The 24,048-nt window shown below is 40.0% G+C and overlaps 2 protein-coding genes across 3 annotated transcripts; both read right to left on the bottom strand.

Annotated features, from left to right (window-relative positions):
- Nucleotides 1-2,597: 2,597 nt before the first annotated feature.
- LOC134675059 (NADPH-dependent diflavin oxidoreductase 1) lies at nt 2,598-22,334 on the bottom strand. Its single transcript, XM_063533213.1, has 8 exons — nt 21,855-22,334; nt 21,199-21,491; nt 20,616-20,799; nt 6,243-6,463; nt 5,366-5,491; nt 4,661-4,810; nt 3,875-4,095; nt 2,598-3,274 (listed from the first exon to the last, which is right to left on the bottom strand). The coding sequence occupies exons 1-8, from the start codon at nt 22,237-22,239 to the stop codon at nt 3,079-3,081; spliced, it is 1,776 nt and encodes a 591-aa protein (XP_063389283.1). The 5' UTR covers nt 22,240-22,334; the 3' UTR covers nt 2,598-3,078.
- On the bottom strand, nt 13,846-20,101 carry LOC134675068 (U3 small nucleolar ribonucleoprotein protein IMP4). Of its 2 annotated transcripts, none has more exons than XM_063533226.1 (6): nt 19,811-20,101; nt 17,688-17,850; nt 16,323-16,455; nt 15,640-15,785; nt 14,927-15,041; nt 13,846-14,053 (listed from the first exon to the last, which is right to left on the bottom strand). In XM_063533226.1, the coding sequence occupies exons 1-6, from the start codon at nt 19,995-19,997 to the stop codon at nt 13,862-13,864; spliced, it is 936 nt and encodes a 311-aa protein (XP_063389296.1). In that variant the 5' UTR covers nt 19,998-20,101; the 3' UTR covers nt 13,846-13,861. The 2 variants fall into 2 exon arrangements, with proteins under 2 accessions (XP_063389296.1, XP_063389295.1); XM_063533225.1 differs by having other exon boundaries at nt 14,927-15,048; nt 15,647-15,785; nt 19,811-20,100.
- Nucleotides 22,335-24,048: the final 1,714 nt, after the last annotated feature.

Below are 24,048 nucleotides of genomic sequence, written 5' to 3' on the forward strand. Positions count from 1 at the left end.
TTTGTTTTGTGACAGTTACAATTTTGTCTCTTTCAAGATTTGTCACACTTCGATTATGTAACATTTCAATTTTGTCACAAGTTTTTATTATTATCGCATTTCAGTTTTGTAACAGTTTAAATTTTCCTGCTTGTAAGACTAGATTTTCTAAATGTTTCGTTATAGCGAGCTGCTCGCGCTCAACGCGAGCAGTAACGTGCGTCCGCTGCGACACGTCACGCTCGCCTATCTGGCCGCTAGGGCTCTGTGCAGGCACGCGCCTGGTGTGGTGTTAGAGTCACCAATGATACCTAGGCATCTAGTGCAGTTCTTGGATTTACATCGCCCTTAGTTCTATTTTATCACTTTTCCGTTTTGTCACATTTCAGTTTTGTGACAATTACAATTTTGTCACTTTCAAGATTTGTCACACTTCAATTACATATTTCGTCACAATTTTTATTTAAGTCGCAAAATATTCAATTTTGTAACAATTTCATGTTTTTTGCTTGCAAAATCTGTTACACTACCATTTTGTCACATTTCAGTTAGTTTTGTCATGTTTTCCATTTAGTCACATCGGAATCCGGATATGTCACAAATCAATTCCGTTTTCTGTCATAAACGTCAACTGTTTCGCACTGTTGTCACTATATTTACATTACTTCGACCGGCAACGCGCATGTAACAACCCTGGACTTGCACGCTTACCATCAAGTTTAGCCGCATGCTTGTTTGCCACCGACGTGGTAAAGTTACATTTGCAGGAACCCTAAGTATTAGTAATATATCATATTCGGTGTATTATGTACTTTCCTGAGACAATCTACCCTAATCAACATGTATAAATAAAAATATGTAAGATTCTTCTATGTAACCACCGTATTATGTAATTTTAGAAAAATTAGCGAACGGCAGAATTGTTGAGAACCTCTGTTGATTGGTATATTTGTGATATTTTAGAAAAAATCTCGTTATAAGAGACTGAAATAGATCAAATTGTAAATTTTTAATATAACGATTATAGGTTAAAAATTATGTAATTTATTTTTTTCGTAGTTTGATCCCAAATCACCACGTTTATTTAATATATCCAATTTCCGGAAATTCGTATAGATACCTAAATGGTAAAAAAACATTCATTTAAAAATAAAAAGTTTCAAATGAAAAAAAATATCTTAAAAAATATTAATAAGACTAGATTTTCTAAATACTTCCATGAAATATTTTCAGTATAATCTAGTTTTCACAAATCGGGAAAGAGCCAACCGCGGTCGAAATTCTTCTGTCTCCCTCCGTTTCGATTTTGCAATTGCAGTGACAGAGACGGGTACGGGTAATACATAAATGAATTATTTTGTCCACCACGGGATATAATTAAATGTGGTGATTTTGGAACAAACTGTGAGCTATGTAACTCTTAAGCTCTGTTTTCCTAGGATAGCGGTGCCGTCTCCATACAAAATAATACGGCTAAATATGAATGAGTAGTATTTTGTATGGAGACGGCCGCTATATGACGGCACCGCTATCCTAAGAAACCAAAGCTTAAGGTCCATCATTGTACCTACCAAAATACCAATAATATAATACTGTGTGTATCTTATACTGTAGCGGTATAACCGTTGATATACTGAAAATTTCACACACTGACCATAAAGCTGGAAACAAATTATCGGACGCGGCTGACGGGCGCGACATAAAAGTGTGCACAGTGTTCGGGACGTGGCTTGCGGACGCGCAACAACGCTTATTTTTGTAATCCTTTAATTTGAGATTATACAGTAATTCCTTGTTGCGAACACACTCGATAATTCTTTCCTCCATTTTTACCGTACGCACGTCCAAGCTCTCGCGTAGTCCGCGTTTGCGTCCTTCTGGCGCAGTGACGCGTCCCGCACCCCGTGCATACTACTGCATACCGTCCGCGGACGTTTTCGGCTGACAGGAACATCCAGCGCGCCAGATTTCTGTCGGACGTCCGAAGGCTCAAGGTCAGCACAAGGTTACGTCCACGGCCTACCTCCGATAGTTTACACAGCTCAGTGTATATTCATTATCTAGATACCTATAAGTCGGTCCGTCAGCCGCGTCCGATAATTTGTTTCCAGCTTAACACGCTCGGCCCGATTAGAATTTTAAAATACGTCAAATATTACGTCTAGATACAATATGGATTACATCTGTCACTGTCAAAAGGGACGTTTTTGTTTGAAGAAACACTTCTGACACTGACATACCTAACCCATATCGTATCTAGACGTAATATTTAACGTATCTTAAAGTTAGAATCGGGCCGATACTGAGAAATTGGCATATTGTCAAGCCTAATTATTGGCTTTGAGACTATGTATGAGACTATGAAAGAAAAACACCTAAATGTATTCACTACCCGTTGTCATGATATAAAATAAAACTGCATGTTATTAGTTCGAAAATTTGTTTTATTTTCATTAAAATGCATAAAAATACAATATTTATCTATGTGCCTTAACTATTTATATTTACACTGCTTCAAAAGCCTCCTCAACACTCGTGCGCGAAGCCGCGAACGCGAGTGTGGCGTCGATTTTCGCAGACAGCGAAATCGACTCCACACTCGCGTTCGCGGCTTCGCCCGCGATTCACGCGCATAGTCTGGAGGGGGCTTAAGACATTTTTGTTTTCTATTATATTCATGAATACAATTAAATTATGTCATATTATAGTGAAGTCGCTTTTTGACCGAAGCGCGAGTGAAGGTCTCCGTTTCAGTTTGAGAAAAAATGCTTTCGTATGGACATACGAACGGCTCTTCTCTACAGTAGCATTACCACGAGTTTTACCTTGACATAATCGCTAACGTTTGCGTAACTTACTTTCTATACCATCTCGTTCGCTCTAATATGCCAGTGCGAGCGAGATGCACAGAAAGTTACGCACACGCTAGCGAATATATCAGTGTCAAACTCGTGGCAAGGCTACAGGGCACAATTCAATTCTCAGCCGATTCCCGTGAAATTTTATGAGCCGATTCATTAATGTTATGAATTTCAGATATTGGATTTTTTTTTTCAAAATGGCGGAGCCACTAGTTTGAAAGTTATTGTCAAATCGTTTTCACCACGTCTCAACCTGCAACCTCCCCCCCTCCTCCAAAGCCTTCACCCCCCCTTTCCCCACTATTTCCCCTAAAGCCTCCCTCACATTGTCAGGCATGTTTTTAGCGTTACCCGAGATGTAGATGTATGCGTTTTGGTCCATTATTAGATGACGGAGCGTCGAGCTGTGCTCTGCGATTTTGTGCTGTACGTATCTGAAAATAAGAACATTATTTGAAATAAACGAAATAAGAAAAAAGTTTTGTACGGTGCTCTAAAAATGGCTGCGGTAACGTGGGGCGGAGAGGGGACAAACGGGAATACACCCAAATTCGTTCGAATTTGACAGATTATGTAGATGGCGCTGTTAGCTTCATATATGCGATAATTTATGCTTATACAAAAAAAAACATGGCGTCATGTAAGCGCTATCTAGTTCGGCTGTCAAACTCGGGGCATTATTTTTTCTTACACTTCAGACCTAAAATCAATAACTTTTTTGCTGTTTATTTCATTAATTTTTATTTTTTTCTTGCCAGGCTGTATATGAAGTTAGCTTTATCGCTGACTGTACATTTCTTTCAACAGACAACACTCACCGAGACGATCCTAACAAGTCCAAACACAATTAGGGTTGCTTTGTTTCATCATAAGAGTATCTATTTCCACCTCCTGTGTCCATCTTCAGATCAGATCGATGGTACAATAATATTGTCACCCAATAAGTTCTAATTTAGCTTGCAAGATTTGACCTGACCATACATACAAAAATTGCAAGTTTATAGAATGCTTTTAAAAATTTAAAAATCACTTACATTTTCCGTTCCTGATCCCTCGAAAACGCACAATACAGACTGATTCTCCCCTCCCCCGCCCACCGCTCTAACTCCTCCCTACAATGGAAGTCCTTCCCCCTATACCGACACCCGAAGAACAGGTGGGTTGTGTGTTTATCAGCCGTGAGGAGGCGGTGTTGTATGAGTGCGCGGAACGGGGCGAGGCCGGTGCCAGGCCCGATTAGGATTAGCGGGGTGGACTGGAATGAGAAAATAATGTCAAACATAGAACAACAGGGATGGTAATGCAGGCTTTTACAAGTTGAGTATTAATTTTAGATACCTAAAGAGACGATCTTGGAAGAACTAGAAACCCCAAACACAATTTAAGTTAGAGTTCCTATGACCACCTGTCTCCACCATTCAGTCAGTCACCCGACTTACGTATGTATGCAAATTTTCAGCTTCATTGGAAGTCGGGAAATGGGTCAAATTTAAAGATTTGACCCGTACAAAGTTACAAACATAATTACACAAGTAGGTACAACATACTTACTCGTATGTACATTGCAAGTTAAATAAGCTTGTAATAATAAAAACTGCAAGACTCACTGCCATAAAAGTTGTGCCCATTATAGGAATGGCTTATAACTCCCACAATAATGGGTGTATTCTCATTTGTCCCCGCTCCAAGTGACCGCCATCTTACATAAAGCGGGGACAAATGGGGATACCCACATGGGAAATTGTTTACTAAATTTATATATCATAAAGTCAATGTTTTAGATGTCCAGGGGAACGTAACCATGGCAACTATATACTCACCGTATCATTAGGGAAGACCATGGTCCCTCTCTTGATCCACCCGTACACCTTGTCTCCCGGTCTTAGGCCCTTCAACCAGTTGGAGGCTAGACCCAAACGGGGCTTCTTCAGTTTGCTATAGTACTTCACTACTGCTACTAGTAAATCCAGCTGTGAACAAAATTGAGAAGTAAAAAAATGGCCGCCATTTAAAAAAATTTTTTTTTTGCTATGCTCATACAAGGGCGTCGCCAGCTGATGGGCTGGGGGGCATACGGCCTATGGCCAGAGAAGGGGGGAGGGGCATACATTTAGTTAGAAATGTTGTTCTCTAGGGAGGGGGGGGCTGGCCCCTATTATGAAAATGCTTTCAGTAGGTTTTAGGGTTCCGTACGTACGTAAAAACGGGACCCTATTACTTAGACTCCTCTTTATATCTGTCTGTCACCAGGCTATATCTCATGAACCGTGACAGTTGGACAGCTGAAATTTTAACAAATCTTGTATTTCCGTTGCTGCTATAACAACAAATACTAAAAACAGAATAAAATGAATATTTAACTGTGGCTCCCATACAACAAATGAGATTTTTTTTTGCCATTTTGCGCGAACCCTTTGTGCGGGAGTCCGACTCGCACTTGGCCGGTTATTGAGTTTATCGCGAACAGACAGACACACAAACAGACGCGGTGGGACTTTATTTGGAATATGTATTGATTAGTTTACCTTTCGGCCCTCAGAGGGCAGAGAGCTGCTAGCTATGGAGAAAGAGCGAGGTTTGATAGGTGAGAATAATTCGAACAATATCTCTATTGTCAACTTTGACGCGGATTTGTGGAAATCGTGAAGAACCTGAAAATAATAGATTAATCAATATGGGTTCAAGGTCAAGGTCTAAAATATCTAGTTAAAAGGTCTTAAGTATATAGTACCTACCTAAGTACTATTTTATTTACCACTTCTATTTTTTATTCAGGCGTGACCTAAGGCGTAATCTAATATGATGTAATAGGGTATTTTCCTACTAAGTCAGATCCGTTGTACTTTTTTAGAACTGTCAAAACGATTTGCTAATATGGAATTTATATGAAACATTACATCATGACGTCACGGTCAACTCACCTACTTTATATATTTCTATCCGACTTATTAAATAGAACTTGTGTTAAAAAATAACTCCTATCTGTGTTTTACTAATAATTGTCTGATGCTTTATTTCAAGCATGGTGTAAAATAATTCATTTTAAATATAGTATAATACCCTGTTATGGCGCTATAGAAAATGGCGTCGCTGCACAATAGAAGCTGCCATACGGCTAGAGTCAGACCAAAAAAAGTCTGCAGCGGATTTGATAGCCCACGCAGTAAAAATGTTATTTTAAATGTCAAACTTCTATGAAATTATGACGTATCAATAACATTTGCACTGCGTGGGTTATCAAATCCGCTGCAGACTTTTCTTGGTCCGACGTTAGGTCACGACATTACGCGACTGGCAACGGCGGCAGCGACATCCAGAGGTGGGAACGAAAGGTCCGATCGCCGTGTCTCACTCCAACTTATGGTTATCGCTGACGTTGCCTTACCTTGTCTATGTATTTACCTCAAGAACAGTCCTCTTTGGCCTCCTACAATAATTCAACCAATCCTCCTGCCCCTGCGCCGAACTGAGCTCTATACATTTGTCTCGCTCTAACTTATCCTCCGACACTAGCGCCAGAAGAGAGAAGACATATTGAGTAGGGTAGAACTTTAGATCCCAATACTGTTCTGCTATTTCGTATAATGTTAGGGGCTCCTTTAGGAAATCTGGTACTGGCATGTCTGGAACAAATACGGTGATAAACAAACGTACGGTCCACGCAATGGTAAGCGGACACCATCTCACATTTCTGATGTCATATGACTTTGCTAGTTTTGCTATCGACGCATCAGTGGCGGAGCGTCCACAGAACTCGATGCTCACCAGCTTACCTAATAATTTCCGTAATTACCTATAGATGGCGTTAATATTAATAAGTTAACAGTGTTAACACATATTAGTGAAATAATAAGAATCAAAGTCAAATGGCGTTCTAACAGTTTTATCTTCTGTCGAAAGATGGCAGTAAATTTACAGTGGCTACATAATTTACTTTGACAATCCGTCTCTATACACTATTCTCTTTGATACAGCTTAAGTATAAGGATTGAGGAGTAGCGCGTTGAGTGAGTGGTTCGTTTTTAGGTTATATTTCCTTAAATAAAACAACTTTCCTTGTTTACTAATCAGGTGGTGGTATATTTAAATATAATACTGTAGGTTAATCCTATAGGCGTTTAGATGGAGGGTAACGAGAAGGAGAAGCCTCCAGACGAGGCTGATAATGACATGAACTGGGAGACAGTCTCACGTAAACGTAACTTGGATTTGTCACCGACCAAGCTGGAGCCTTCTCCTAAAAAAATTGTAATCGACCCGTCAGAGGCCGCCAATCAATCGGGTAATACAATTAATACAGTGGAGTCGAACAACAGTATTGTGGTTGAGTTAAACAAAAATGATCCAGCCGAGACAAGTCAAATTAATACAGTTGATTTAAACAAAAATAATTCAGATGAGTTCAACCCACATTTATACAAACACCCCAGTCTAGAAAGCAAACACCGAGAGTATAATGCCGAAGATGATGGACCATTTATAGTTCATGTCTCTAGAGAGTCTGCACCATCTTCCAATGCCTCTCTAAAACCCATCAATGTAGGCCTTTTGCTTACTCAAGCAAATGTTCATAATATCCAGAAAGAAGGTGGTATTATAAATCAGTAGGTCGCAACAGAGTAGCAGTAACTTTCTCCACAGCAGCTGACGCAAATAGTTTCCTAAAACACCCACTACTAGACAAACATAAGTTTATAGCTGATATTCCTTCATACCATGTGTCGCGTATGGGAGTTGTGCGAGGAGTTCCTTCGGATTGGTCGATGGAGGAGTTAGTCAACGGCACAAACCTCAAAGAAGGTAAAGGAAAAATCCTTAAGGCTCGACGACTGCAACGAAGGGTGACAAAAGATGATGGCTCCTCATGCTGGGTACCAACCCAGTCAGTGGTGGTTACTTTTGAAGGGCAATCTTTACCATCAAAAATCTTCGCATACTACACCTCACTAGTTGTAGAAGTGTATCAACTGCCAATTATTCAATGTAGGAAGTGCCTTAGGTTCGGACATATTCAAACACAGTGCCGGTCTGATGCCAGATGCTATAAGTGTGCACAAAAACACCCCGGTGATGGATGCAATGTAGCTCCAGAACATGTGACATGTATATTTTGTTCCGGCAGACACTTTGCTACAGAAAAAGTATGCAATGAATATGGTCGACAAAAGGCCATTAAACTTGCCATGTCTGAACAGAATATCTCATACGCAGAAGCAGCAGCACAGTTCTCAGCGGTTCGCAGGCCATATTCAGATGTAGCAAGAGTCATGTTTGAGCCGGTTACAGACTCTTCACGATCTTCCCAGTCCCCATGCCACCCTGATACTTTCATGCCAACCCCTCCGCCCACCACTTCATATCGTAAGACCGTATATCGAGCGCCCCGGACGAGGGTCTCCCTCTCCCCCGGTTATGATAGAGTAGCTCACAACAATATTGTCCGAACTCCCCCACCTCAACTGCCCAATGGCCAAGCTCTGAAAGATTCTTCTGCCCACAATAGAATCACTCCTAATGAAGACCTAATGGAGCTCTGTCTAAAATTCTTGACAAACATAATCGCTAAGTGGAGCGATTGCCTACCAGACGACGTTGCACCCTTAATGATCACACTCGCGGAAAGACTTACATTCCATAATGGCCCCCCCGGTCACATTTCTTCAGTGGAATAGTCGAAGCATTATACCAAAGAAACCTGACCTTATTCAGCTCATCAACAATCATGCTGTGACTGTTGCGGCCATTTCGGAGACATGGTTACGCCCCGGCTCCTTTTTCAGAGTGCCGGGCTTCTCATGTCTCCGGGAAGACCGCAATGATGGACGCGCCGGATGTGCGTTGTTCATCAAACGCGGTTACCCTTTCGCCCAAATCTCTATTCCCCCTCATTCGGATGGGATTAATGCCGTAGCTGCCAAGGTTATGGGCATTAATTTCATCTCTATATACATTCCCCATCCTGAAGTAGTTGATATATATGAATTAAAATCTATTCTCAAATCGGTTCCACCTCCTCTTATGATATTAGGGGACTTCAATTGTCACAATATGTCATGGGGGTCATACCATTCGGATGCATTTTCATCAGCCCTGTTGGATTTATTCGATGAAATCAATGTGGGAGTTATTAATGACGGTACTCCCACGCATCGGGTATACCCAGGACAGAACCCCCAGTCAGTCCTCGATCTATCTGTGTGTTCTCCTAGTTTGTCTTCATTATTATCCTGGAGGGTATTACGCCAGTCGTTCGGCAGTGACCATTTCCCAATTATTATCACGAAGCCTTCTTCTATTCTTCCAATTCCGTCCCCTGAACCTCTTTTAAAACACAAAATTCAATCAGCAGACTGGCCCAATTACGCATTATTTGTAGAGGAAAGTATGAAAGAGTGGGACACGAGCGAAATGGGTCAAGATGAAAAATATTTAAAATTTAAAAATGTGTTAATAGAGTCCGCCGATAAATTTATACCAAAAAAGAAACCTGCTAGACTTAAAATCCCTTCACCCCCGTGGTGGAACGCAGACTGTACGGCAGCCGTTAAGGAAAGAGATGCCGCTGAAAAAACTTTTAACAATTCCGGAAATTTAGATGATTACATTTCTTTTAAAAAAATTTCGGCACGTACAAAGCGCTTCCTAGCAAAGGCTAAAAAGAGGGGATGGAAGGGATTCTGTGAGAGCTTATCTCCTAGAACCCCTCCATCACTTGTATGGCGGAACATAAAGAGGTTCAGGGGTTCATTTCATCCAGAGTCTATGCCCACCACAGATGCTTCTTGGCTGGCCGACTTGGCGGATAGACTTGCCCCGTCAACTGTCCCTGAAGCATCCTGCTTGTTACTTCCCCCGCTGTCAGGCACCTTGAGCTCACTGGACATGCCTTTCTCATATTCAGAACTCAGTCTAGTGCTTAGTGGATTGAGAAATACTACACCTGGAGAGGATGGCATACCATACTGTTTCCTGTCTAAGCTCAATTCATCTTCACAGGAGTATCTGCTCGGTATTCTAAACTATGCCTTTGACACGGGAGAGATCCCAGTTGACTGGAAGACCCAAGTTATTATCCCAATCCTAAAACCGTCTAAAAACCCAGACGAAGCTAGCTCATATCACCCGATTGCTCTTTCCGCGACAATGGGAAAGATATTAGAGCATCTGGTTAAAAATAGATTGGAATGGTTTGTGGAAAACAAGGGTATTCTAGCTGACACGCAGTTTGGCTTCCGAAAGGGTCGTAGTACAATGGACAGCTTAAATATCTTAGCAACTGATATCCGACTAACCCTTTCAAAAAACGAATATCTGCTGGGATGTTTTCTAGATATCTCTGCGGCCTACGACAATGTCCTTCTTCCGGTGCTCAGGGCAAAAATGCTACATCTGAGCATTCCCGCGAAGATTGTACATATTGTCACCAAATTGTTCATGGGTAGGTCAATTAAAATTAGGAATGGTAATTCCTATTACCCACCTCGAACTTTGTGGCGTGGTCTCCCGCAAGGATCGGTGCTCAGCCCCCTGCTTTACAGTATCTACACCTACGACTTGGAGCAATCTGTCCTATCCTTCTGTAATATCTTGCAGTATGCTGATGACCTAGTCTTATACACCTCAGCAAAATCAATGGACAAAGCCACTGCTAGTCTGAATACAGCTTTGGGTTACCTCAAGGATTGGCTTGATGAACATGGTTTGACCCTATCGCCAACAAAAAGCTGTGTAGTGACTTTCAGTCGCAGAAGGACCATGCCTGACGCAGATGTCCGTTATGGTGGTGTGATGATTCCAAATACAGAGTCAGTAAAATTTCTACGTGTTATTTTAGATCATAAAATGTCTGGCACCTCGCACCACAAATATGTACTGGGTAAATGTGAGAAAAATATTAATATTCTTCGAGCATTGTCAGGTGTCTGGTGGGGCTCCCATCCTTATTGCCAGAAGCTACTATACAATGCCATCATACGTAGCCATATAGACTATGGGTCATTTTTAATGGAACCCTGCAATAAGGATGGTCTAGATAAATTAGATCTTATACAGGCGAAATGTTTAAGGATCATACTAGGTGCTATGCTTCCCTCTCCCAAAAATGGCATGCAGGTGGAAGGTGTTGAACCGCCGTTGGCTCTACGCAGACAATACCTCGCCGACAGGTTCTTGATTAAAGCCAGCTCTTACAGCAACCACTTGCTGCTCCCGCGCTTGCAGGCGCTGGCACTGGAGGTCACTGAAAGCAGATATTGGACATATAAAGCCTTTCCCAGAATAGTAATTTCTTTTTCAAAATTAATTAATATCCGCCCCAGTTTATATCAATCAGGTGCTAACCCATTATTTGAAGTGGCGTTTGAGACCCTAACACACTCACCAAAGGTCATATTAGACATAGGAATTTTCAAAGATGATCCAGGAGCAAACAACAAATTTAATAAATTTTTAGATAAATGGCAAGATTACTTACCGGTTTTTACTGACGCTTCTAAGGTGGATCCTGCAAGATGTGTGGGAGCAGCGGTGTGGATTCCACGGTACAATATCGTCCTTCCATTTAAATGTCCTCCTCAAGCGTCCATTTTCACAGGTGAGGCAGTTGCAATTCTGGAGGCTGTCAAATATGCAGACACACATAACATTAAAAAAACAATTATCTTCTCTGACAGTAGGAGTTGCCTGCAGGCAATAGTAGGCAATCAATTAAAATTTAAAGCCAAATTTCCATTGATTCTTCAAATTAAAGCTGTGCTACGTAGGTGTGAATCGAGGGGCCTGCATATTGTTCTGGGATGGGTTCCAAGCCACTGTGGTATTAGAGGCAATGAGATGGCTGATATATGGGCAAAACGGGCGATTGAGATTGGTTCACTAAAACAGGAAATTTACAGTACTGACCTGTTGAGTTGTGCGCTATCTGATATGTTTAATACATGGCAGAGGCAATGGGATATGTCTAGATTGGAGACTGGTAAACATTATGGCTGTGTACAACCTCGAATTACTCGAAAACCGTGGTTCTATCGATTCCGTACTTCTCCGAAGTGGGTAATATCCACCATTTGCCGTTTACGCTTAGGCAAAGTATGTACCCCGTTATTTCTGGCTATGATTGGTGTCCGTGCGAACTCATTGTGTGAATGTGGGTTGGATGAGGGCAACTTGGACCACATCTTCTTTGCTTGTACAAAATGTAGCTACTCGCTGTACGATGTATTACCCGATAATGTTCCGCGACCTATATGCTTTAGCTCGCTTCTTTGCCACATGGATACTAAGCTAACTTCTATTCTAATTAAATATTTACAAACAAATAACATAAAACTCTAAATATTGTCTTATCTTTTCTAATTTAATGCGTATAATTCATGTCAATCTATACTCGTTTTATTCTATACTCTCTATTTCTATCTACATATATATATCGTTTTCTTCTCTTCCACTTCCTTCATGTTGGCACTACTAACGTTCTGTCATCCGCTTCCCGCTTTTTTGCTAATCGTTGTATTCGTCATGTGTTTGTCTGTGATGTTCATAACAATTATTTGTTTTTAGGTTTCCCCAACTACATCCTCCCAAAAATGCAAAATTATTATACCGAACATTCTCCTCACGTGTGAAAGTCAACACCGACATTGGCAAATTCACCCTGTGCAAAATTGCAGGGAGTAAGCCAGAAAAAAAAAAAAAAAAAAAACAGCTTAAGTAGTAGTGGTACTTTTCTAGTAAAACCAGTCATTTTACAATTTTTTTTTCTCTTCAGAGAAAGTACTGAGAAAGAAAAACCTTTTATGTATTGACATAATGGACCAGGGTATGTCCTTAAACTACGTCCAAGACCACCGGTGGACGGGCAGCAGCGTCCCTCAAATTCGGTGTACTCGACTGCGATCGCCAACCCGCCTGCCAAGCGTGGCGATTATGGCATACACCCCCCAAAAGGGGGAGGCCTATGTTCAGCAGTGGACGTCTTATGGCTGAGATGATGATGATGATGATTGACATAATTGTAACACAATGTCTGTAACTGTCAAAATAAGTTTGACAGTTCTCTATGGGCTGACAGCTGCCGCCGCCATCTTTGTCTCGTCAAGTCAGTCATTTGATTGGTCAATAAGTCAGTAATTTGATTGGTCGACAAATCGATGAGAAAACCATCAGGAAAACACAGACATATTTTAATAGTAATTTATTAATCCTCCTGTTCTTCCTTCCACCCATCTTCCAAGCTAAGGAAGCGCCTTTTGGCTGCTGTGTTCATGTAGGGGCGGAGCGCCCACTCCGTGTCGGCGGCGTCCAGGGCGTCCAGCGTGCCGAGTTTTATCTCGTACAGTTTCATATTATAGCAGTAGTTGCTTATTAGTAAAACCAGTAATTTTACAGAAAATTGTTTATCTTTAGAGAAACTACTGAGAAAGAGGAACCTTTTATGTCAACACAAGATCTGTAACTGTCAAAATAAGTTTGACAGTTCTCTATGGGATGACGGCTGCCGCCGCCATCTTTGTCACTTGATTGGTCAAAAAGTCAGTCATTTGATTGGTCGACAAATCGATGAGAAACCCATCAGGAAAACAGACATATTTTAATAGTAATTTATTATTCCTCCTGTTCTTCTTTCCACCCATCATCCAAGCTAAGGAAGCGCCTTTTAGCGGCGGTATTCATGTAGGGGCGGAGCGCCCACTCCGTGTCGGCGGCATTCAGGGCGTCCAGCGTGCCGAGTTTGATCTCGTACAGTTTCATATTATAGCTTAAGTAGTAGGTACTTTTCTAGTAAAACCAATCATTTTACAGAAAAAAATTATCTTTAGAGAAACTATTGAGAAAGAAAAACCTTTTATGTCAATTAACACAACATCTATAACTGTCAAAATAAGTTTGACAGTTCTCTTTGGGATGACAGCTGCCGCCGCCATCTTTGTCACTTGATTGGTCCAAAAGTCAGTCATTTGATTGGTCGACAAATCGATGAGAAAACCATCAGGAAAACACAGACATATTTTAATAGTAATTTATTAATCCTCCTGTTCTTCCTTCCACCCATCTTCCAAGCTAAGGAAGCGCCTTTTAGCGGCGGTATTCATGTAGGGGCGGAGCGCCCACTCCGTGTCGGCGGCGTCCAGGGCGTCTAGCGTGCCGAGTTTGATCTCGTATAGTTTCATTTGGAAGCGGGGACCGACTTCCGTCAGCTCGATGTCTTTGCCCGACTGGAAAAAGGAAAATTGTATAATGTATAATAGAATATAACGTTTTGTGCCTGCAATACGGCCAACTTGGGCACCAATATTTGTAAAGGAAACTTAACCTTATTATATTGAATTAAGATTGTTGCTGATTGAGATGAAAGTTGCTGCTGAAAGTGCTGAGGTGATGCTATAGATATGGGCCATTAGAAGATACCAAAGTATTTGCACCTGCCTTGAGTCAAATCGGGACTTGCAGCAAAATCCAACTTTGCTCTCATGTTGCACAAATTACTAATGATAGGGTAATGAGTGATAAAACGAAACTGTTAGACAGGAAAAATAAACCAAGTTTTAAACATGCTGAGACGCCTGCGAGCGATATTCCAAATAATATATTAAAAAGGAAAAAAATTGGAAAATTTACGCTTCCGCAGGACTTGAACCCGCACCCTCTGCAATCCGTGCGTTTGCTCTAACCCAGCGGTCGGCAACAAGCGGCCCGCGAACCTCTCACTTACGGCCCGCGAGCCTGCCTGGCTATTTTGTATGTACCTAATATTGACAAAAGACAATATCTGTTAAAGTCATAAATTAATATTTATGACTAAGTGCGGCCCGGGTCTACTTCGTTAACTAATATTTGGCCCTTGACTGCTAAGGGCCCCCCACATCTGGCGTCTTTCGAGCGTCGGCGTCTGTCGGCGTCGGTCCAGCGCTATGGAAAATGACGTCGCTGCGCAGTTGCGTCGACGCTGCGTCGACGTTGCGTCGACGTCGGCCATAGAATTGTAGACGCCGACGCTGGAAAGACGCCAGATGTGGGGGGGGGCCTAAAAGGTTGCCGACCGCTGCTCTAACCAATTGAGCTAAAATTATTAGATGATAAAATCTCACCTTTCTGTATGTGTGTTGTCTGAAGCTGATGTAATCGTCGTTGTTAGCGAATGTGACGACTCGCTTCGAGTCCGGTTTAGGCACCGGGAACAGGTATTTCAGAGTGCTCATAGTCCTAAGACCTGTGAAATAAAAAATGTGTTAGTTAACAATACAGAACAGGAGGGCTAGAGGTAGACCAAGAAAAGTCTGCAGCAATTTTGATAGTCCACGCAGTGCAAGTGTTATTTACACGTCATAATTTCATAGAAGTTTGACGTTTAAAAAGACACTTACACTGCGTGGGCTATCAAAATAGCTGCAGACTTTTAAAACCTCGGTCTGACTCTAGCTAAGGTTGCCACTTTGGCAAGACCGCTGTTCTGTATCGCTCGGCCATCAAATCACTTTGTCTCTCTATCACTCTTCAATATTAGTGTAACAGTGACAGTTGCGTTTTGTTGGCTATGGAGCGTTAGCGATTGGCATGTTGTATACAGGGCCACAGAATAAATAATAGTACTAGGTACAGAAGACTCACTCTCTAACAAAGCGCGTCTGTTACGATCAGACCAGATATGTCCGCTAGGCGACAGCGCCACGCGCGGCTTTTGGCTAGCCACCAAAATTGATGTACTTTTAGCTACCAGTAGTAAAGCGACGAAATCGAGGAGTGAGCTACGCCTGACAGGGCCTGATTTGACCAGGAGCTGCTTGATATGAAATTGTGAAACATCTTACCCAAATCAGTCTTGAAGTTGTGGAACACGAGGTGCGGGTACTGTTCCGACATCGTGCCTAGATCCGGTATGTCATGTCGCATCACAACGCCCGAGAGCGTAAAGGATGCGGTAGGTCCATAGGGCAGGTGGCATATAACCTGGAAAATAAGTCTACCTATATCCAAGACTCAAGATTATCTATAAATCATTCTTATAGTAATGATAGACAAGTAGGTAATTTCTGTGCACACTTTAAAAAAAATTAAATGTCTTAGAGCGGGGCCACACTGGCGATTTGCGAGCGAGTTGAAAGCGAGGCGAGTGCGCAGGAAATTCGCCGCGAGTGCGCAACGATCTCGCAAATCGCCAGTGTGGCCCCGCTTTTAATCCAGATCTTAAAGTATCTCTGTGAAAATTGTATCCATTCAGTTTTGGCAAAAATGCTTACTTGTACGTATATCCGGTTGTTTCCTCTACAGATTATATTTCTCAACCGATATCCGTGAAATTTTGTGAGCAGGTTCGACAATTTATATATTTTTTTTTTGTGTTGTCAAATTACTTGTAAATTTTTCAAAAAGGCGAAGCAATGTGGGTTAACGAGACCTACTGCTCACAGAGCCACCAGCACGTACGTACGGTAGTACTATTAGTTATTCTGTGCCACCAGTTAGTAGATTATATGTTTTACTTACCAAAGCGTCAGGGACGCCTCTGTGCTCGTGGACCACTATGAAGTCTGTAACCTCATTCGCGCGACAGGCGTGTATCAGCTGAGACATCTCGTAACCACCTCTGTTCATGCGCTGGGCGTTTGGAAATATTAATCTGAAAACAATGGATAACATCATTTAGTTAGGGTTTTAACACATACTACAATGTACTGGGACTACGACAATTTATTTTTATTTATTTCATGACGTTGGGGATATGAAATGAAATGAATAAAACTATACCCGAGAAAGTGTTAAGATGTGGAGGAATATTTTGCAGTATTAAATATCTTTTTATGGTTTCACCTAAATAACTTATGTAATGTTAGACCTTGTTTTTCTTAAATCCATCCAGTCCATCGTATTTTCACGGAAACGTACCAAGTGTCTTGCTATTTCAGTCAGTCTCTGTACAAAAAGTAATGAGAGTGACTACCATATGTATGTACCATGACAAATAGGAATGTTTCTGATAAAATACGATGGAAAACAATTACAGTGGAACCTGGATAATTGCAATCTCAAGGGACCGGCCAGTTTTTGTCAATTAACCAGGTTTTTCATTTAAGCAGGTCGTGTCAATTAACGAGGTTCAAAAAATCGTGGTGTCAATTATAGAGGTTTTCATTAATAGAGGTTGCGTTCTGACAAATTTCTTTTATGGAGGTGCAAATAACTATTTAAAGTAGATTTACACGCTTACGTTCTGGGTTTCTGGTCTATATATTGCTTCTGTCTATACTTGCACTTTTACACTACATTAATTACCACTTTATTTTCTTATCATTTGGGTTTAAAAAAATCCCTTGAATTGTAGAAGAAAGTTTTATTAGAATGTAGAAAGCATACTTTGTTTTTTATTGATCAAAACTATTTCACCTACTACCCTGTGATAGATACCCAATAACTATATTAAATTCTGGATGGAGATATAAATAAAATGATCATTGCTATTAAAATATTGTTTCTGCTGTCTACAACTACATTATTTCAATTATAGAGGTAATAAGCAAGACTCGTTTCAATAATAGAGGTAAAAACAAGAGTAAAAATAGCGGATTTTTTTTGCACAGTGTCAATTATAGAGGTCTTAAGTTGCGATGTGGTCAATTATAGAGGCAAAATTACGAAAAGCACTAAAATCTAAATTGCAATTATAGAGGTTCCAAAATTTCAATTATAGAGGCCTTTTGGTCTCAAGGGACCGGGACCGGACTTTTGGTTGCAATTATTGAGGTTTTCCATTTATGCAGGTTCCAATTAACCAGGTTTCACTGTATGCACTACATCTGTGCCCCATCATCTGGATGGTCAATTCCAGAGATACAGAAGTTAAATAGAACTCACCTAATTTCCTTAACAAACATCTTGAGCCGGGCACTGGGCTCTCTAGACGTCGTGATCATGATCTTAGGGTCCTCGACCCCGGCATAACGGTACTCGTCGTCCTGAGAGCTCTGCGTGTTAGCGCCACCGCTGAAGCCACCGATTACCGCTGCTCTTTGAGGACCTGAAGGTTTATGAGATGAAATTAGGTACACTATGAACTAAACAGCAACACTACGAACTGTACATCGGTGGACCTTATTACAAAAGGCTTAACCTCGTGCCGCCCAATGTACATTAGGATGTACACTTAGTTTAGATGGAATGTCAACCTTAATTACAAACAAAGTAGGTAGCATTTCATTTGTCTCGTAATATTTCCGAACAAATGAAATTCAACCTAATTGAAAATACAACAAGATTCAAACTTCCTTGGCTACAATTTTGTATGGTGGGCGGCACGAGGATAAGGTCCACCAATGTACAGTTAACAGTGTGGGTGATGGTACTTAGATAATTTAGTAATAGTTTAGCCATGATGACAAGCAAAAACTAAGAAAGCAAGTAGAATTTCTGGATAATTTGGTAGCCTAATTAGGAGCATTCCATGAAATTGTCTACCGTTGTCCCGTACAAACACGGAGTTTCTGAAGATTTAAAGGTATAAGAGTTCCCTTTTCTATGATAAATGGTCAAAAATATGCAGAAAAATAATCGCTCGCTTTAAATGCCGAGAAAAAAGTAGCAACATAGGAAATAAAATGCGTTTGTACGGGACAGCCCGTGGAATGCTCCATTAGTAGTAGTGTTTAATATTAAAATTTAATTTACGACTCAAATATTACTGATTATTTCTCCTTAAATGTAAGTAATGAACAGCCCCTGATGAGTTAGGTTTGTGAAACTAATAATTCTTGGTTCAAATACAAGCGCCAATATTTGCATGATTCATGAAAATTTGATCCTAAATCAAAGATTTTTTTCAAGGCTTCATCATTTCAGCCTCTATACGTCCCACTGCTGAGCACAGGCCTCCTCTCATGCGCGAGAGGGCTTGGGCTATAGTCCCCACGCTAGCCCAATGCGGATGGGGGACTTCACATACACCTTTTGAATTTCTTCGCAGATGTATGCAGGTTTCCTCATGATGTTTTCCTTCACCGAAAAGCTAGTAAATATCAAATGATATTTCGTACATAAGTTCCGAAAAACTCATTGGTACGAGCCAGGATTTGAACCCACGACCTCCGGATTGAAAGTCAGACATCATATCCACTCGGCCACCACTGCTTCAAGGCTTACACAATAAAATATTTGACTGTATTTTTTAATATAAATTATCTTACAACATGCATGAACTAAAGCACCAGAAGATTAATAGAGAAACATAGATAGAAGTTATTTTAACACAAAATTTCAATTTTAAAAGCCGTATAAAACTACAAACAATAGGTCATTTGATTGTCACATCACATGCTAGTGTTTCATATAAATTCTATAGTGGCAAAATCGTTTTGACAGTTTTAAAACAGAAACTGATTTGACTAGTAGTATACCCTATTCTTTTAAGTCGACCACGGACTAACAGTCCGCCGGACGATATTGGCCGGTCAGTTGTTCGGAACTGTCAAATTTTTGTTCTAACTGACAGGCCAATATTGTCCGGAGGCCTGTTAGTCAGTGGTCGGCTTTACCAGTTTATTTTTAGAATGTTCTTGTTTCAATTTGTAAAGCCAAAACGGATCTAATACCCAAATAGAATTAATTATTATGCCAAAATATACTACTAATGTAAACAACATAATAAAAACCACTGGCATTTGAAAGAAACAGGAACTGTTATTTCAAAATTATTGTGTAAGATTTTGATAATCTGAATGCTAATATAATAGTAGTGAATAAATTAACAAGGGAATAAATTAAATAAACTAGTATTATTTGTGTTTTGTTTCAAAATGGTTGTTCCTGATGCCTGGTAAGCCAAAAAAGCCGCGAGGCACGTCCTGACTGACCGAGGATTTGCCTCACGGGGCTGCCTCGCGAGGCGCTCGCTCAGTCAGTACCCGGCTAGTCACACAACTAGTAAACATAATAAAGTAACTAGAATCGACTAAACAAGCAGAAAAAAGTGAAAATTAACATACCTTTATCCTCAAAATCAATTCTTTTCTGTAGTGCGAGCGCTTCTTTCCTCAAATCTCCATGAATCGGAATGTTTTCCTCCAAGCTTCTCTTGATCTGATCTTTTTTCGCTTGAATACTCTTCTGCTTGTCTTCCACTGATTTTCTATACAAGTACTCGCGGCGCAAACGCGCCTGCCTTCGTAGCATATTGTTTTATTTTTATTAGGTACAATACGTAAATATTAAAATTTGTTAAAATTCTTGCATTTTCACGGTCAAGTTACAACGCGATAGTGACAGCGGCCCGCACGTGTTGGTTTGACATTGACGTTTTGCGTTTTGATATTGCATTAAGCGTACTAACTTGGGCAAAAAAATAAGATAAGCAAAAAATGTGACTTACAAATACATATCACAATCAAAAACATATCTACATTCATTTCGATAAATTTATCGAAGGAACCTCGAATGAAAGTAGTAATTTAATATTACAAGAATGATACTACTTTAGTTGTGTTATTGCACGAGATGTAATAACATGATGCAGAAACAAAACGCACCGCTAGCTTCCGTTCAGAAATAAGCATAGCATTAAATTTTGTTGAACGTTTGTTTAGATATAATTATAAAAAAAGTTTTAGAGTTAGACCAAGAAAAGTCTGCAGATATTTTGAAAGCCCACGCAGTGCAAGTGTTATTTATACGTCATAATTTCATGGAAGTGACGTTTGAAATGAGACTTGCACTGCGTGGGCTTAACCAAAATCGCTTTTCTCTGCCTGAATCTACTTGGAAAAATTATATTAATAATTTAGTTATTCTTACCTTCATGGCATTCCTCTACCAGTAACCTGTAGTAAGGTTTTATGTCCAAATTGTGTGTTTTAAAGATCTCAAACAGGTCATCTATATCTTCTTTAGCGTTACGGGGCCTAATGTTGAACACATCACCCGGTTCATAATCTAAAGTTGTGGTGTTTTCTGTGGTAAATATTAGTAATCTTACATCCTAAAAAAAAGAAAATTTTTAATTAAAACCAGTTAAACTTTTTTTTAAACATTAATCTTTTTTTAGGTAGGTACAAAAAACACAAGGTTCCAGCAAGGGATTGTACCAGGAACAATTAAATATTTTCATCCTCTTCGGGATTGAACTTCAAAAAATCCTTTTTAATCCAACGGTAGACTTAGACCAAGTCTGCACCGATTTTGATAGCACACACAGTGCAAGTGTTATTTATACATCATAATTTTATAGAAGTTTGGTGTTTAAAATAACACTTGCACTTGGTGTGCTATCTAAATCGTTGCAGACTTATCTTGAAATTGATAAGTGTATGTTATCACTTACTTTTCTTCTTATCAATGGGCTAGCTTGCCTTAAAAATAAATAAATAAATTAACTTACCTGAAAATGGGATTCATCTGTGGTTCTAATATTTTTTTCTAACTCCAAAAGCTTAGCATCAACAAAATGATCCTTTATACCTTTAGCAAAATAAATATCCTCTGTTACTAATTTTTTTTTTGGGAGAACAGCAGAATCTTTTACAAGAGATACTTTCCAGCGAGGAATGAATTTTGGTTCGTAACTATCTATTTGTAGATGAGGAAAATAGTTTTGGAGTTCATGACAGTATTTTTTAAACCATGGAATCATCACACCTTCATGGCCTAAGTCATGTTGGTAGTCACAGAGACCTGAAATTTTTTTTTTTAAATATTATTAAGTAGAACATATCACCTGACATATATACTTGGTCAAGCAGATCTTGTCAGTAGAAAAAGGCGCGAAATTCAAATTTTCTATGGAACGATAACCCTTCGCGCCAGCATTTTTCAAATTTGCCGTTTTTTCTACTGACAAGATCTGCTTGACCAACTGTAGAAAGATCGAACATTTTACATGTCAATAGATATTAAACTTACGTGGTTTCAGTGATAATACCATGTAAAATGCATTGTCACCACTCGGTATAATCTCGTTTTAAACTTTTCACATTAAATTTATTTCATCAAACTCAAACTATTACATTTTAAACACTTAAAAATAACTTAACTCACCAATATCTACTAAAGGCGTGGCCCCTAACTGCACTAACCGCTTATGCAGCTTCTTGCCAGCGAAATTGAATTTGGAATACGTCGAATCACCCAATCCCAGAACCCCAAATTTGAGCTTAACCAAAGAGTTTGAAGGCAGGTTTTTTCGTAATAAAAACTTCCAAAACTTCTTCATGTCATCCGGCTCGTCTCCATTACCCGTTGTAGCGCACACAAATAGCGCAAATTCTTCTTGAATAAGCTTTTGAATGGGGTAATCGTCCATCGCCTGAACTGGGCCCCGAAATCCTAATGCTTTGGTTGTTCGCCATAATCTTTCGGCGATTTCTTGGGCTGTGAAAGTTTGGGTGGCGTAGAGGACGAGTAATCGCGGTGGTTCGGGCATTTTCAATATTGTTTATGAATTTTAATAAAACTCAATTGTAACGGAGACTTATGAAATAATTCGAAATGAAATCCACTATTCACTAAAAGAAAACAAACGTGAGAACGTGAAACATGCGTGACACTGACACAACACCAGTGACATTTAGTGCTGCCAGGTGTCAAAGGAAAAATTCTGTATTATAAATTTAGAAATCGGTTTAAGCCTCGGAGTAATTAACAACGGAGACGCCATGTCTAAAATTTTCGGTACAAAATAGTCTGCCGTTTTTTGCGGGGGAGGGGCACATCAAATGTATAGGTACGTCATGTCAGATAAACGTCAGTCCATACATATGGTTGACCATTGGCCGCCTATTTTCGACAGAGGGGAATGCCTGTTAATGGCGGCTCCATTGTTAATTACTCCGAGGTTTAAGCGCGTAAGGCCCAAACCCAATTTGCATTACAATACAATGTACACTCTGTTTCAATCTAATTCTTTTTTTGAACTTTCGAAAACGACATAAGTAGCATTTGTTTTATTTCTTTGTTTTCTAAAATAACCGAAAGTCAGCCTAATCCACTATACAACAAGGTTCATATTAAAAAACCGGGCAAGTGCGAGTCGGACTCGCGCACGCAGGGCACGTAGGGAAGGGTACCACAATGCAAAAAAAAAACAAAAACAAAAAAAAGCAAAAAAAAAACGGTCATCCATCCAAGTACTGACCACTCCCGACGTTGCTTAACTTTGGTCAAAAATCACGTTTGTTGTATGGGAGCCCCATTTAAATCTTTATTTTATTCTGTTTTTAGTATTTGTTGTTATAGTGGCAACAGAAATACATAATCTGTGAAAATTTCAACTGTCTAGCTATCATGGTTCATGAGATACAGCCTGGTGACAGACGGACGGACGGACGGACGGACAGCGAAGTCTTAGTAATAGGGTCCCGTTTTACCCTTTGGGTACGGAACCCTAAAAAGTTTTTTTTATATATTCTGCGGTTAATGTTACCGCGATTAATGTTGCTGGTCCGCAATTCAATTTAAATAATTTAGAAGTGAAACGAATTATTTTGCCACATACCGTTATATTAAAGTTATTATCTGTAATTTGTACTTGAGGACTTGACTTGAAAACCTGTGTAGATTATCATATAAATACAGTAATCTACGAGATTTCTTAACTACTGGCAACACTGATGTGTTTGACATTTGACGTAACTCAGCCGCTTTCGTTCAAAAACATAAATTAAAAAAAATAAACCGTAGCGTTTTGTAATTGCAAGTTCATTCATATTATTTTGTGGTTTTTTTCACATTAGAAGGTCAAACAACTTTGTCAGTAGGAAAAGGCGCGAAATTCAAATTCACTATGGGGCGATTACCTACGCGCCTACATTTTTTTAATTTGCTGCTTTTTCTTACTGACGGAAATGGTTTGACAGACTATAGCTACGTCTCTTTCATGAAGCATAATTGTGAGGAATTTTTGGGAATTTACGAGTGTAATAATAAGTTACATTATAGTCTATCAAACAGCTTTGTCAATAGAACAGGCGCGAAATTAAAATTTTCTATGGTATCGTCCCACCTTTCGCGCCTACATTTTTAAATTCGCTGCTTTTTTAGGGTTCCGTACCCAAAGGGTAAAACGGGACCCTATTACTAAGACTTCGCTGTCCGTCCGTCCGTCCGTCCGTCCGTCTGTCTGTCACCAGGCTGTATCTCACGAACCGTGATAGCTAGACAGTTGAAATTTTCACAGATGATGTATTTCTGTTGCCGCTATAACAACAAATACTAAAAACAGAATAAAATAAAT

The sequence above is a fragment of the Cydia fagiglandana genome, chromosome 21 (genome assembly GCF_963556715.1).
Source record: "Cydia fagiglandana chromosome 21, ilCydFagi1.1, whole genome shotgun sequence".
Lineage (NCBI taxonomy): Eukaryota > Metazoa > Arthropoda > Insecta > Lepidoptera > Tortricidae > Cydia > Cydia fagiglandana.